The sequence below is a fragment of the Athene noctua genome, chromosome 8, assembly GCF_965140245.1.
Source record: "Athene noctua chromosome 8, bAthNoc1.hap1.1, whole genome shotgun sequence".
Taxonomy (NCBI): domain Eukaryota; kingdom Metazoa; phylum Chordata; class Aves; order Strigiformes; family Strigidae; genus Athene; species Athene noctua.
In genome coordinates, this window is record NC_134044.1 from 29,248,452 (window position 1) to 29,265,646 (window position 17,195).

The 17,195-nt window shown below is 43.0% G+C and overlaps 1 protein-coding gene across 1 annotated transcript in view; it reads right to left on the minus strand.

The window, feature by feature from the left end:
* Positions 1-17,195, minus strand: part of ARHGEF26 (Rho guanine nucleotide exchange factor 26) — a 49,208-nt gene that overhangs the window by 23,972 nt on the left and 8,041 nt on the right. The window contains exons 4-5 of the mRNA XM_074911739.1: positions 14,343-14,399; positions 11,105-11,265 (exon numbers count right to left, since the gene is read on the minus strand). Of these exons, the coding sequence (XP_074767840.1) occupies positions 11,105-11,265; positions 14,343-14,399 (218 nt within the window). The remainder of the gene's footprint in view (positions 1-11,104; positions 11,266-14,342; positions 14,400-17,195) is intronic.

A 17,195-nucleotide genomic window follows, 5' to 3' on the forward strand; every position in this document is an offset into this window, starting at 1 on the left:
CTAGCTCACTGGCATGCATTTCAGAAAAACAGATCTTGATTCAACCAATTAATACCCACTGACAAATGAACCCAGCAAAAACACAGTGGCACTAGAAATATAAATCTTTTTGATAAATTATGAAGATGTCACAACAGCAGTCTTCATTTTCAAAAACCTTTCCCATGCTGAACACAGCAATGCTTCTTACAGCACTGAGAAGCAGCAGGATGCTTCTCCCTGTCTCCCCGAGTCTGAGAAGTCACCTACATTCTCATTTGTCACAGGACAAAGTGATCTCTTGCATGTCACAATGAATTTACACATCATTTTGTGAAGCGTTCTAGCAACAGGGATGAGGCCACTCCCATATAACACACTTGCTGGAACGGCCAAAGTAGCAAACAGGGCAAAGACCTCGGCGAGCGACCGGGCGCGTAACTCCCCCAGGCTCCACAAACCCGGGGTGTCGCCCGTGACCCCGAGCTTCCCACTGTCTGAGGGTCAGCACGACCAAATACTGGTGGTGTTACTATTTGCAAGAGAACTCATCCATCTTAATATCCAGGAAGAAAGGTTTTTAACATAAAAGTATGAAGTGTACAAAACCACAAATCAAGTATTGCTCAGTCCTGAGGGAAGTGTATCAGCCAGGGAACTCTCCACCAGGGTCTGGAAAGAACAGTGATTTAGAGAGTGCCCAGGAAACTCTCCAGAGGAAATGACAAATTCCAGACTTTATTTCAGATGAGGAATTCCCCCGCCAGGCTCCTGCCCCCCCTCTCAGAGCCCAGCGGGTACCTCCGCGGGCAGCCCTGCGCCAGAGGGAGGCCGCAAACACTCCCAGGCTCTTCCTCCCGCGGGCGCCCGCGCCAAGCTGGCGGCCCCCTGACCTCCACGCCCGCCGGCGCGCAGTGCACGTGTCCTGCTCACCGCGACGGCGTGCACAGGCGTGCACAGCCCCGCGTGGGGCCGCTCGGAGCAGAGTGGCGGCGCCCGGCACGGGAGGGGCCAAGGGGCAGGAGGCTCAGGGGCTGCTGGAGCCCCCTCTGCGCCAGCGCAGGCTCTTCAGCCGCTCTCCTACGCCTCTGCAGAAGCGAACCGGAGCAGCAAAACATCACACATAGTTAAAAGTGGGGAGGAAGTTGCTGTTCATAAAGCTGCTTTTCCTATAAAATGCACAAATAAGCGTCTGTACACACGATCTCCCCATCCGCAGGAGGGGTCACAGCGTGGCTCGCGGGATGGCAAACCCCCCCGCGGGCAGGGAAGCCTTCCCAGCTGCGAGCGGTCACAGACCAGCCTCCGCAGGCCGCAGTAACGGGAGCAGCGCAACACAACTCGCCTGTCTGCAGTGAAAGCTTTCACCTCCTGAATCTGAGGTTTAAAATCTCATTTAAACAAAGCACACTGACCCAGTGATACACGAGAGGAGCCAAGGCAACATACATCTATCCTCCCACTGTGACAGCCTTGTAAACACGGATATTTCTAGGATTGCTAACAACTTGGTGCCTTTTCAAAAATATACATAAGCAAAAGGGGCAGTGGCAGTTCTCTGAAACCAGACTGACCGCTTGAAGACTTATCACTCAGTGTCTACTCAGAAAGGCTGCTGCTTCATTCCTTACCAGTCTCTGCACAGGGAAAGCAGAGATGCAAGTCTGATCAACCACTGCATATTCATCCACTTTGGTAGTAAAGAAATACGCAGATAAATACAGTTTTCCTCTTTTGTGCTTCCTACAACAGCGACAGCTGAAAATCGGCAAAAGACTCGTAAGCTGCTCCTAGAACAAACCCTGCAAGACCCAACAACAAAGCACAACTGCTTGAGGAGAACTGTGTGGGCACTGAGCTTCAGGTGATCATGACAGTCATGCTCTGCAGGAAAGGCCACATCGACACCTACTGCTTACATAGCTTCTGGGTTACAGCTGGAAGGCTTTAGAGATTTGTAAGTACTTTTGTTCTACTGTCCTTAAACACAAATGTTCACATAAATAATTCTCTACGCAGAGATCATGCCACAGAAGAGCCAGAGGCTCCAAGAAGTCAGCTACGACTGCTGCTGTGCAATTTCTTTTTTTCTTTTTAAACAGAGAATATGTTTACATACAGACAGGTTTCAGTACCAATAAATATTATGGCAGCTGGCAGCTTCACGCTGCAGTTCTGGCGATGCCAGCTTCCACAGCTCTTGTCCAACTTATTCTGTCCTTCTCCTACCACGCTCTTTCAGGTACGTCGCCACAACTGCTTGTGGGCTGACACTCGACAAGATCAGGGAACTGCTCGGATGGGGATGGGAGAGAGGTGAGAGAAAGAAAACTCTGACCAGGTTTGTTTAGTGAGTTATTGTTCAGCTACATCTCATCTGGCTGGCAGCTGGCTGAACTGAGGGAGCAACGGGCAACGGGAAAACCTCCAGGCACCACTAGCACCAAAACTCAACCTTTTACATCAGTGTGCAAAAATAAAGGATACAAATAAACAAACTCACTCTACTCTGCTGGTCCTACAACAGCCCTCTACAATAGAGAGGGCTGTTATGACTCTTGGTTAAACTCACAATTTTAAGGCCATTCATCTAGAATATGGTTTCAATCCCCGTTTCAAACAACATGTCATCTCAAGATTAGTTATTTTTATTTGATGTCAAAACTATCTGCTGCTGGATAAGCCAAACCATTTTAAGTCACTGGTGAGGGAAAATTTGGGGTTTGGGTGGTGGTTTTTTCTCTTTTAAGAAAAGAAACTATATTGTTAACGTTAAAAACAGTCATTCGAAAACAATTAGGTAGAGAAGTATCAGCTCCCAGGCTGAGGACCTCAGCTAGAAAATGTATCTCCAAAAGTAATTATAGAAGTAAAGGCAAAACTGAGCACAAAGTCCTAGGCCAAGGACCAGCAGAAAAGTTTTGAAAAGTAATCTAATTACAAGAGGAAAAATTCCAAGGGGACCTAATAGTGAGTGTCTCCTTACAAAAATCTGGGACACTGAGCGACATACCATCTGTGCTGCACTTCCACAGGAAGATAAATTGACAGTATGGAGCTGCAGAGTCTTAAATTTTCCAGAAAGTGACACAAGGACAATTAATTTGTCAAAATAATTTTGGTAGTAATACAATACACAAAGAATACTGAAAGAACAGTGTGCAGATGCAGTTTAAACACAAGCATAGATAGGCAGGAAAGAGTTACTAGAATTCTCTACAGAGAGAAGTACAACAAAGATTCTAATGACTATTCAGAAATATCACTTTTGTAAATCTAAAATAGAAACTGAAGTACCTTTCAGCTGACAAACACTGTTAGTATCGTCAAGCTTCAGCAACCACAACTAAAAATCCATAAAAACACTCGCGGACAATCATGCGGTTGAGGTGCCACAGCAACTGTAACTGGTATCTCACAGCCCTGGGTGCTCTGCCAGCTCTTCTACCGAACCTTGTCCCAAGAAACGCACAAGTCACCACTCACTATTCCCTGGCATCTGCTGTCAGTCCAGTGTCAGAGATAAGGAAGTAGAATCACGTTTTGCAGGGAAGTAAAAAGACAACCCAGAGGCAGTATTGCATGGGAGAGATTGTGAGGGCCTTGAGAAAACCAGAGAGTAACAGAAAGCAGCCAAGCGGCTGAAGGTGCATCGTGCATCTTTTCAGATGAACTCAACCCCACCACAGAAGTTTAAATCAACCTGTCCACAGAGGAGAGTTGAGCAGAACTGTTTTCCAATTCCTTCCTCCCCTGGCATGTAAATGCTTGAGAATACTGCACTCATCCCTTCAGGGAAGGTAGCGGAGAAAAAGAATGTTTTGAAAACAACCCTGATTTACTCTGGAAAACTCTTGAGTAAAACTCATCAAAAGAATGGGTTCCCTCTGTCCTGCAGTCAGTGCTGCAGGCTGTAAGGAGAGGACCTCCCTCTGCTACCCCTGACCTTGGCAAAGGGTGCTCATTTAGGTTTTGATCACGTGGTAGAAAGGCTGACAAATACAGGGTCCATCTACACTGCCAAATAAACCCCCCAGCGAAACACTGTACATCACACTGTACATCGTGTAATCCTTCAGAAACAACGCCTTGAAGGGTCTGCTCTGAGCACTGCAGGAGACTGCCGCCCCAGGGATCTGGCAAACATTGGCAAATCACTTGCCTTGATTTACTACATAGTGTCTATTTTAATTAGCAAAAAAAGTAAACAAACATTAACATGATCCAAAGGTCTCCTTAAAAGATCACACCAGCCAACGCTATTTTAAATGGTGTCTATGCAAAGCTTGACAGGCATTTCAAGATCTGCTGGGTAAAACACCCTGAAGGCAAGATGCTAAACATGTGGTTACATGGTCAGCATTTAAATGACATCACAAATGACCCCTGCGATACAGAAGATTTTCTGAAGAAATGCAAGTTTTATGCAACTAATATTTAATTTTCATATATCCAGCACTGGAAAAAAAGAACCATAAAGACAGTTCAAGTTTTATGTTTATGTTGGTGTTTCTTGAAGATACCACACAAGCCGCTGGAGTGACGAAGTAAGGCAAGTTTACTCTGGGTTCTAGTCCCATCTGGTTTTAATAACTGACTTGAAGCTCAGGCTGAATTCCCCGGTAACCGATACACAACGGCGAACGCCCTCCACCAACACGTGCTGTGCCGTACACAGCGATACGGAAGATTCTCAGACGGCCTCTCCAAAAGTGATCTTTTACAACACCTCTGAGCAGGCGTGAAGGCAAAGATAGGGCTGAGCAGAGGCTGTGAAATCTAACGGGAGTTATACTTAATTTCACAGAGGATCGTGCAAGTCAAGAGACAAGCGAATTGTGACTAGGTTCCATTTCCTTTACAGTGAGCTGGCATTCTGTCAGAGGGGCACCTGCAACGGAGAACGCGACGGACAGCGTGAAGAGAACCCTGCACAGCATGGAAGGGAATGTACTGAAAAACACTTCACTACTCCACCAATATCATATTAAAACACTGACTGTTCTCAGAAAATCTTTTAGGAGTTAAACCCATCCCCACTGGCAACCCCCCCAGCTCCCTATCAACAGTAAATATCTTGGGCTGAGAAACTTTTCCATAAGTACCAGCCAAGAAAGCACCTCCCTGCTCGGGAGCCTGCTGTGCCTGTGGGTGACACGTCAGAGCCAGGGGAGAGGCAGCTCGGGGACCGGGTCACCCCTTAAGGAGGGCGGCTCAGCGGTGGGGGAGAGCCGGCTCACACAGACCGGGCTCCAGCCTCCCCGGCAGAGCCACTGCCCGAGGACCCTCCTACTGCGCCCTTCCTCCTCCTCCACCGGCAACAGTTGAGTCTATACAGCATGAAAATACACCATGAAGGTGATGGATGGAAATCTGCAAGTTGGGGGTATTCTTTCCAATACACTGAAGTGAATAATTAGAAGCTAAAGGCTTACTGTATGTTCTGGAAAACTAGGTATTTTCTTCGATGGCACTTTATATATAGGTAATTGATAGGTATTTACTACATTAAGTATTACACAGTGCATATATACCTCTAAAAATTTCTAAACTCTTTTTAAAAGAAGCATTCTTTCCCTTAAGTTCTGTTCAACCAAGAAAATGAGCTGAGGGAAGCATGATTCTGTTCAGATTTGTTGCTGTCAGGTGCTGAAGTCACGTATCTAATCTTGTCTCCAATAAGGAAGCTGAATTGTACAAGAACAATCACCGGGTCAGGAATGCAAGTACCAACTGCCTATTATTTTAAAGTTCCTGTTTACCAGCGCTGGTAGTCATTTGCAAAGGAACAGCTCAGGTCAGTCTAGAGAGTTATTTCAGCTGCCAGAAGAACGCTCTAAACAAATAATTGCTAGATATTAAAGCCAGAGTTCAGCAACAAGCACCCATGTCAGAACAAACCATGAAGGAATCAATCTGAGGAAACACAAGGATACACGTGCTGTCCCAGGTGATGCAAATCCATAAATGTGTGGGCACTCACAATTTAAAGAAAAAGAAAATGGTATTTTGGACTCCCTGCTCTACAGTATGTCCTCCAGAATCCCTGGAATCTCCTGACAGTCAAAAAAAAGGCCCCATGGGCAGCAAAAGCGGAAGATGCAGCAAGGCTGGGAGAAAGGCCCGAGTCACAAAGAGTACGTTCAGCAACACCTCGAGAAGCCCAGCGGCACGTAGGGACCGAGCGCTCGCCAGCCCCGCTGCGGGCCAGGGCAAGGCACCAGCCCCTGCACAGAGCCACGCGTGCCCCATGTCCTGCTTCCACATCCCCTGGGAGGATTCTTCTCCCTCCTGCTCCCATTGCTCTGCCCACCATATCCAACTCAGTCACTCAGCCTGACTGATAAGGAGAGCCACTTATCTGCTTCAAAAGGTCCAGGATGAACAACTTTCTTTGAAAGAGCACAGAAATTCTCCCTGAGATCACAGCTCAGTGTCACTTACCCCACAGGGTAACCACACGCAGCTGGCTGCCCTCAGAAACTGCTCATGGCAAGAACAGCGATAAAGTACAGAACACAGACTAAGACCATCCATCTAGACCCAACAGGAAAAAAGGATGTTCAAGACTTCTATCACTGCCTTACCTGGAAATCAAATTGGTGAGCTGTAACTTACAAATAATTCTCCTTCATTATAGTTCACCTGCATCACCCAGGGTCTACTCAGTGTCTTTATTTTTTTTTTTTTAATTACAGGTTTGGGGGTTTTGGAGTTTATTGTTGTTGTTTAGGGTTTTTTTTTAATCTTCCAAAGAAACTGAGCAACAGAACTCTGCATTCTCCAAAAGTAATGTTTCTAATGCCTAGTTAACCGATTCAATACACACACTTCTTAAATGAACACTAGGACTGTATATTCCTGTAGAAAAAGATGAAGCTGCATCATTTAAAGTATGTTGGAAAAAAGGTGAAACGTTAACCTAATTTACAAAGAAGTGCTACGAGAAAGCTTACCTAAATGTAAATTCACACATATAAAATTAAATTAAGATACTCAGACAATGATTTGTTAACCTACTTCACAAACCCACACCGGCTTCTCTACCAAAAATCAAGACATGGAGTTTAAAAACAGTCAGAACATGTCAAAATATTTTTTGATTTGTGTCTTTTTCTGCTAATGCTCATCTTCTGATGTTTCATTAGCTTTCTGCCTTTTGCTGGCCTAACGGCAGAGCGAGAAACAAAATGTTAAAGCTTTTCTTTCTCCTATAAATTTGGTGATTTGACATGTCAGGCCAAACTGTTCTTCAAGACTTCTCACTAATTTCCCTGTAGCTCCCCTTTCCCAAGCCAGGCTCTTGGGAAGCTGACCCCATTCGCACCACGAGAGTTCTTCTGACTGGTGAGACTGACTGCGCAGCGTTCTCAGAGGGCACAGGCCGTTATTTCTGTGTAAGCGGCCCCTGGCACCCCCATCTCGAGGTAACCCCTCTCACTGACTCAGCTGCAGTGCGTGTGATTTTCTGTCCGACCAGTTCTGAATTCCTGCATTACACATGCAGGCAAATACACAGTAAGAGACTTAAGCTTTCTGAAACCACCTTACAAGATGTTTTCATACACAAACACAATGTATGCTGCGCAAATTATTCAGATCGACTCTTCTTTGTTAGAGACATTCCAGTGAGCTCCCAAAAGCAGAGACGGTCTTTGCTGTCTGTATTCTGCTCCTCACAAAGGCAGCTTTGTTTCACCAGAAAAGGCCTTGTCATGCATTAAAAGCCTATCTTGGTGTTTCTGGAGAGTTTCCATTAAACATGTTCTAAGTCAAAGTTCCTAGATATAAGCTTTAAGCAATTTTGACTAAAGATAGTATTTTTATCAGTTCATGTTCTTCAGCTCACCAAACCTTTTTCTAAGCAACCGAAAGCACTGATAACTACACTTGTGCTCAGACTTTATATTTTTAAGTAAAGGAAAGGCTGCTTAAAATACAGCATAATTGGACAGATGCTCAATTTTATTACAATTTTATAACAAAAGGATGGATTTTGCTACTTTGAAAGACCTTGAAAATGGGAAGCGATAGTTTGGAGATACCAAGGGGCTTCTGTTTTAAAATCACTTTCATTATTTACACATATGTGGTTGTAAAAAGCCAGCACAAAAGTTTTGTTACAATTTAACAGTATTGCATAACTCAGGAAACAAAATATGTTTCCATTTAAGTTTTAAAAAGGAGTTATGAATTCTGTTTTTACTCCAAGTTATAAAAACCCAAGTTCTTAAACCATTAGACTTTCCAGACAAGAAAGAATAAGATTATAATTTTAGGCTAGTGTGGTATTTTTCCATTCTTTCTTTTTCCCCCCCCCCCTCCCACTTCCTTTTAAGACCATTAATCAAAAGGGTTGTAAGAATTCCCCTAAAAATATTGCTCTCCCCACCCCCATCTTTGCCCTAAATATTTTAACTGAGAAATTCAGAAGTGGATTGAATGATTTGGAAGGCTTAGTCAACACAAGGAAAAACACAGGGAGAAAAACCTCTTCGCTGAGCTATCCTAGTATGGTCAGCTGTGTCTTAACAGGAACAATCCAAAGGAGAGGCAAAGTCTGCAAGGTAATTAAACCTTGGATTGCTCTTAAGCTATCTAAAAAGAGATGGTAATTACCCCCAATACATGATGGTTCTGTGACATCAACATTTGTTTGGCAAAAATTGGGCTCATGATACTTTACTTTTCTTTTGCAATTCACATTTCAGGTAGGCAGAAGCCTTTCAGAAGCGCTGTTCCTTGCAGCTAAGGGCTTTGATAAGCTGCACTCCCTGACAAGACTGCTGCCACACAACTCTCACCCCTGGGGTGGCTGTGGCATCAGATGATATCCAACTGCTGGCAAAAGACCTCAACTATAAGAGACACAAAAGGGAACAGGGGGGTGGAGAAATGAAGGAATACCGAAGGAGTCCAAAGGTACACCTATTATACAGCTCCTGAACTGGGCTGGCACTTGGCACAATTCATCAGGCTCTCTCACACATACGTTCCATGAAACAAAAACTTCACAAGACAAAGTCAAATCTGCACAACAGATGTAAAACTGCACAGACTTCATGGGGCTTCCGAGAAACAGAAGCCAAGAAGGGACATTACTATGACTGGGAACAGGAAACTTGCTAAGTTCCTCAAAGGTAAAGAATTGAGAACATCACAATTTCTACAAGAAGGGAACAAAGGGGACAAAAGAAAAGGGAACCAAAAAAAAGCTGAAAAAGTGGGAAGGGCTAACTCCAGAAATATTCCTACCCTGACAGATCCCTTATCCAACCACTAGCCTCCTTTCTGAAAGGAGGGTAATATTTTTCTGTTCCAGGGTAGAAAGATATATTTAATGCCACAGTTAGATCAATCAGTACCTTAACTAGGCCATGCACATCCTTTAGCCACCGTGCTTTATTTCAATCTGGAAATAAGGTGTAAGAAAAGCAGCACAGACATTTTTATTTTTTAGCTATGTAGACCACAGTAATTCACCTACTGATACTGCTATTAACCAGGTATGGTAATGAACAAATTATTACAAGGCAAAAGCCTCATTAAACAACTTTTCGAAATAGTTTGAAGTATCTGAAACCCTGAAGTACACTGTGAGTGCACATACATACACGTGTCCCGAATTAAATAATGGTGGCAGTAATTATCAGCAATTGCAAAACAGACTGCTCAGCATTTGTATCGTGTAAGATCTGCCAACATTTCCTTTCCATCAGGCACTACTTGTAGTGTGTCCATTTTTCTTGTTATTGATTTTGTACTGAAGAAACTTGTCAAAAAAAAGCAGCTGATAGCGTGCAGCAGATCTCTTTAACCAAAACAGAGACCTTTGGTGCGAGGTGCTACGGCGTGCACAGCTCTGTCCAGGAACAGCAACACGCCTCTGCTGTTTACACAAGAGATACCAGCCACTCCGTTTGCTGCACAGCCAGTACTCGGCAGAAAGTAAACAGTGATTCAACTAATTAAGGAAAACAAGAGTCACTTCTTAAGGACAAGTATGAAAGTCCAGCTCAATATTTAACAGTTTAATAAGGGCAGACTAAGCTTAATTTGGTAGCCTGTAAAGACTAGGTATGAATGCTTGAATATCAACATTTAGCTCAGGGACTGTTTAGATTTGAAGGATGCTTATTTCTACTAAAACATATGATGTTCTTCCCTACCTATTTTCAGAGAAACTAATACCAAGCTTATCCCATTAAATCAACTGTGTTGAACTCAAACACAGTGGCAAGGTGAGTCTGTACATGTCCATGGTTACTTGTATCTTCCACCTTCAAATGAACATGCAGTTTTGGAAGAGTGGTTACCACTCTAAAATGGCTCCTCGAGATTCCAACCAGAAACTTACTTTTATGTTCAAACACCTACTTAATAACAACCACACATCTGCAGTTCAGCCTACCTGTAAGCTCTCCTTCCTAAATCAGTACAGCCAGAAAAGTTAACTGTTCAACTTCAAAAAGAGAGAGTATTCTCACAAGAAAACCTAATTCTTTTCCAAATAAGAGCAAGATGCCTCAGAGAACAAGAGTGTAGGTAAGGCACAGCCCGAGTCTCCAAACGCTACCACGTATCACAGACGGCACAAACCAAAGCTCTACTGCTCCAGGACCTGCCTGTGAGGTGTGTCAGGAACATATGATCCATTTAAACAGGGGCTCACTCATGTTACACAAACAGAGTCAATCTAGGTTAGCAAAATAAAACCTTAGCTGTTTGTATTATATGGAATGATTCTTTAGCACTGCAGAGCACGTACATTTTGGTGCTCTCAAAGAACTGAGAATCCAATTCCATTCTAATTTCTTTACAGTTTATAAAACTAAGACTGCATATTAACATTTATTTGACTTCTCAGTCTTAAATTGTCTGGTCTAAATTTTTGCTGAATTTGCTACCTTGCAGCTGTTCCTTCATTTTGTGTAACACTAAACACACTGTTTTGCATGCTACATTTCATTACTTGACTGAAAGATATTCTGACTACCAATAATGACCCCTCAGGTATAATTTTAAAAGTAATTTAGATTTATAATTACTAAATTTTGAATTTCAATTTATAATTTTTAAAATGTATTTAAAAAAAAATAATGTAGAAATTCATTGCTACACTTACTTTTTGCTTGCTTCATAAACATCCGTGATATTGGAGAAAAGGTGATGACTCTCCGTTTTGGTCATTGTGAGGCTCAGTTCCCTGGAATTTTTAAACATCCGGATCAGAATCTCCAAGCTCAGCAAGTAAGAATGCTCAGAAGATATCACTTCAAATATTGCCTGCAAAGTGGAGGGGGGAAAGAAAAGATTTACTGCTGACTAGGTGTTTTGTGTTGGGGTTTTTTGCCTTTTGTTTAAAAAAAAAAAAAAAGGAAAACATGGAGGAGGGGTGCAAAGAAAAGTTATTGGATGTAAACTGGAGATTGTAACATAAATATTCATTTCCATGATAGCTGCATCATGTACTTAGAAATAAGTGATTTAATACTAGAAAAAAAGACTTCAAAAAGTCTATATTCAGACTCTTCAATGCAACTGCAAACAGTTTGAAGACAAAAACCACCAACTGTGATCACTGTTTCTGTGGTCCAGTTGGAAGCTTCCTATCAGCCACTGCTGACCAGCCAGCATTTACTTTTGCTTTTTTAAACAGAAGCTGCGAAGTTATTTTTACCCAAAATTATTCTTACCCTTCTAAAATGAAAAAACTGAGATTTTAATAATGAAATAACAAGTTCTGGATTTCTTAGAACAAACCAAAACAAAAAAATATCTGCTTTAGCTGAAGCATTAAAGGTTTATGCAGTGCAAAGACAACTGCACCCCACAGAAAACCTAAGGGGCCATTACACATACAAGGAAAGGCAGTCTAATGTACTCAGCAGTGGTCTCCATCTTATACCTACCTCCAAACCCAACGGGACCTGGGGAGAGAGCGAGCAGCAGGGAGGTAACAGCTACAACATACAACATCTTATTTGCAAGAGTCAATACTGCTGTGCAAGAAGATACTCAAAGGTGATACTTAAAATAATGTTAAATTGCCTGCCAACTCTTCAGCCTCGGGAATCCAGAGAACATATACACACGTCAGCCAAACTCTGGCGGCAAATCTACCGACTGCCTGGCTAACACAGTGCAGAAAGGTGCCTAAAAAGGGCATTTTGCCCTTTGCCCAGCAGTCACTTTTCCACTCTTCAGTCTCACTGTACCCCTCCCAGCTGTGCTCACAAAGGAAGGATTTACCTAACGATTGCTGTATGGCTCCACGGCTAATTGGTCAACACAGGAAAATACACAAGCTCTCTTATTATTATTGTTTTGGAGGGGTTTTGTTTGTGCTTTTACTGAGGACCCTCATGGACTTCTTTCAGTTTGGTAACAGAAGGTCATTAGCAGAGTCAGAAATAAATGGGGCAAAGAAAGATACTCTGCTTCTAACTTGTGAGGAAAGACATCTCACCATGACCCAAACACATTCTGAAGAATAAAAAAAAGGGTTAAAAAACAATCCTGACTTTGACATACAGTAACTACACCACATTCAGAGCCTGGGGCGGCATTTCCCAGGTACTTGCTAACAGCATTTCGGAAGGACAGCTGGAGCCGTTGGTCTGCACGGTATGGAGCTAAGCAGATGTTTGAACCCCGATGGACACTGAACACTCCTCAGAGGCAGATGCATACTGCAGCTTGTACACACATACACAACCAGAGTTTCCAGCTTGCAAGAAAAGATCTATCAAAAATTATTGTAGTTCAAATCAGTCTGTCTATATGACACATCTACTTTGACAAAAGATGCAGAGACCCATCTCACTAATGTGTTCTGGAAGATGGGATGTGCATGAATGAATGGCACTGACATTTATTCGAGGTAGAAAGTAAGAAAATCTATTTTTCTGCAGTGACAATATATTGATGGCAAAAGTAATCTAAGAGACTCTAAAAAGCAATTTAAAGAATAATAAAAATAATCAATAAAAAGCAATTTAAAAGAAATACAGCAAAAGCATGACTTGGTAGTATAACTCCATCCTAATATTATTTATTTAGGGTCCCTCTGAAAGAATGGGCCTCTGATATTCAAATAAAAAACACCTCAGGCTTGAAAATATTTCTGGTAGCATTAAAGACCTTACATTTAAAAGGCATCAAAAAACTCATTCTCTTTGAAGGGATGTAAATATGAATTCAGGAAACACAGACTAAAGGATGACAGAAATAAACGCTTTGTGTCTCTGAGCAGGAGGAGACAGAAGAGCAGAAGGCATGGCCTGCACTGCTGCACAGCCTCTTCCCCAAAAACCAACAGAAGATAGCCAAAGAAAAGTAGCATCACAAAAAAAACCCAAACTATTGTCTAAATCTCATGTATGCAAGAGAAGATGTTTCTGTATTGCCTGTATGAACAGACCAGCTGTAGTTCATGCAGCTAAATTAGCATTTGAGGCTTGCTGCATGCATCTGTGAACTTCACAGAAAACCCCAGCTGGGTCTCACTCAGCTCCAGTCACCGAGGTATGTCCTGAAGTGAAATGAAGGTACTGAACAAGTTACCATGGCAGGTAATGCTATAGTATTTCTATTTAAAAACTTGGGGTTTTTTCCTACTGAAGGACATACCTCAAGAACTGCAGGTATACAGTTGGCTAGGTCAGGCTATTCCTTTCAACACCTCTCATTCATTTTGGTATAGCCCCTGTAAGTAAGGAATGAGGGTAAAGCAGATAAAACGGACAAGAGGAGCAAAGAGCAAGAGCAAAGGAGATAAAGAGGACAGAAGGAGCAAAGGGGAAAAAGCCAGAGAGAGAAAGAACTGTATCAGTAATTGCTGGTGCTGTCTGTACTGCTGACAGCATGGATGCACCTACTCCACTGCATGAAGGGAGAAAGGTTACACAGTGCTCACACGTTCACAATAGTTCACAGTTGCTCACAGGATTAGTTACAACTAAGGGGCATTGTAAAAAGCTGGGGTTTGTGCCTCACTACCTTTAAAAACGTCTATGCCACCTCCTTCCCTCTGTGAACACAAGGTTAACTTCACACCCTTCCCGGGACAGCCGGCAGCAGCGCATCGGCCAGGCTGCAGCTGCTGGAGCGAGCGTAGCCAGGGACCACTGCTCCGGCACGGCCCACGGGACACGGGCAGGGCACCCGGGGCAGGGACATACACACGCCAGCCATAGCCAGGTTTTGTTTATTTAGTCTCCCTGGGAAGAGACGACACTTCACTAGGACAGGAAAGAGTGTGATGAACTTGTCCCCTTATCAACAAAGAGAGAGTATTAGGTCAGGCACACAGCGCATCCCTGAACAGGCAACGAGAAAGAATGTGTTACTTTCAAGAGTACCTCCTGCCTTTTTCTTTCTTCCTGGCTGATTGCTTCTGATAATCCATTCTTCTTTACCTAAAAAAATAAATTGAATTTTTTAACATCTTTTGTTGAAAGTTGTGATTTTTTTTTAAAATACTGGACTACCAAAACATTGCACTAAGAATTCAGCTAAAGCATCTGTTCACTTACAAAGACAACAATGAACCAGCAGAAATAAAAAACACAGTTAGGTCAGTAACATCTGTCATTTGACTTATCAAAAGAACAATTTCATTAAAAACTATCCCAAGACACAAACACAGAACTGCTGCTGCAAAGGCATGCACAGCTGAATCACGGTCACCCTGCACAACCTCTCCAGATTTTACACACACAGAAGCCAGGAAACTGCTTTCTCCTTTTAAGTTACATTTCTTGGCTGACACATGTACATCATGAGGTTTGTTTTCTGAGTAGGCCTGAAAAACTCTTAGTGCTTTCATTTCTTAAGCCCACCTAAAGTCATAGACAAACTACTAGACAGGTAGTTTGTTGGTCTAAAAACCGTTCAGGAGGAGCCCCAGCTGTATCCTAACCAGACACAGCAAAGCCCTGAGTAAACAGCCCAGTATTTCTACCCTCAACCCTACGATGACGTGTCTCCCCACTGCGCCCTACAGCCCAATCTGCCAGGAGAAGTTTGCCCCAGCTCTCCACACACAACCACCACAAACTCCAGCCACAGCCACATCTTCCACAGCCTCAAGCCACATGCTCAGCCACCAACTCCACACCAGAGCCCCCTGAGGTTTATTCTTTCCTGGTGCAAACCACACCATTATGACATGTGCAAGAGAACATAAAAAAACCCAGAATCAAAAAGTAAAGCACCAAGGAGGGGCTGACATTATGCATTTCCTAGAGAGTGTTACGCACGGGACCTTAGATGAGGAGGGTGCCTGTGTACAGCACTACACATGTGAAAGATGCTGCTCTCTTCGTGCAGCAGTAAACGTCACAGGACATGAGGCATAACAGATGCACCTCCATTCTCCCTTTCAGTCTTCTCCAAAAGCTCCTAATGTACTATCATCAACAGCTTTCTTGTCTACTCCCCTTGTTGCCTGGAATTTTCAAGGATATATGATTCCTCATTTTATTCCTACACACCAGGCACCACAAACCTGGGCAGCAGGTTCAAGAGTAAAGATGACACAACATTAAGAAGTGCCGCACTTTGTTTTGCGTGCATGTTGAAGTATATACACCCATGTAGGTAATTATAAAAATAACAAATATTCGAGTGTTTGAGCAATTGTTCTCTTTTGAACACAAGCTGCAGATTCCTGGGTCCCACAAGCATACACTTCTGCACACTGAGCGAGAGCTAATTAGACACCTTTCTGTTACGGTACCTTTCCATCAACAACCTGAAAGCTTTAAAGCTTGCACTAGGAAGGTACAATGGCACTTTTTGCTAGGTCCAGTGAAGACTTTTCTAAAAATATGCCGACACAGGAAATACCTATGAACATATCCAAGAGATTTCAATGCTTCCTGTTAATACAGCAACTGCAGATTTCCAGTGAGGTCAATGCGGCAACTGCTCTATTCACATTCAGAAAACTGTAGCTGTGTTCCGTGACCTTTGTTTTGTCAGACGGGTGTGTACATACAAAGTAGATATATAAATTCATCACATAAGCAAATGGCTCAACCTGCTTAATTAATGGCAACAATTCCAAGAGTAAGAGGTCCAAATATGGACACTATTTTTGTTATACTCTGTGAAAGAAAATTCAATTCCTATTTCTGAGGTGTCCGAAATGTTTCAGCTGAAACAGCCTGAAAATCATATTTGTGATACTATGCAAACAAACACTTAGCGTAAGCTAAGAACATAGACAGAAAGACTGGAAAAGGCCCAACACTACAGCTAACATCTTATTGTCCCACTGGACTGCTCAGTTATGACTGGTTCAACCACGGAGATGTGGAGAGAAGGATGAAAGAACAACAGGTTAACTCTGTGGTTATGTACAAGAATTTCCTCCAAAATCCGGAGGTGCTACAACAGGGAAACTCACCAGAAATATTTAATATAGTAAGTCTCTGCACCACAAACCAAATTGAACATAATGCAGAGCCCTGAAGATCTTCGACAGTAAAACCTGGTAAGTTTTGTTTAATACCTCAGAGAAGAGGCAGCCATGGGAAGGCAACAGCGTAAGTGGCTTGGGAAAGTAACTTATGAGCAACATTTTAAATGAATGAGAAAAAATCACAACCACATTTATCCCAAGATGATCAGAAAAATGAAACACAAGATGACCAAAGCTTGAGAAGACTTTTGGGTTAGAGACAACAGTTGAGAGAACACCCAAAATCCTGAGGCAGAACTATGTAAATACACTGAACCTACTGGGCATGAAATGGAGGACTGGATGCTAGAACACCCATTTGATGTTAAATACTTCAATAATTCTGAGCATTACTCGTGCTACAGGACATCTGTTTCCAGCACTACATCTCAAGAATATTTATAAGAACCACAGCAGCACTGACAGTAGTAATGAAAAGTGAACATGCACCATATTGTCCAGCCTGGACAGCAAGGAAAAACAGACATTCAGCAGAATCACAGACTGGGGTGGGTTCGAAGGGACCTTAAAGCTCATCCAGTGCCACCCCCTGCCACGAGCTGGGACACCTTCCACTAGCCCAGGTTGCCCAAAGCCCCGTCCAACCTGGCCTTAAGTTCAAATTCCACCAGTCAGATGCAGTGGTCAAACTCTGCAACAGGTTGCCCAGGGAGGGGTGAGGTCTCCACCCGTGGAGATGTTAAAAGCGTGACTGGACACAGTCCTGCACAACTCTAACTGACCCTCC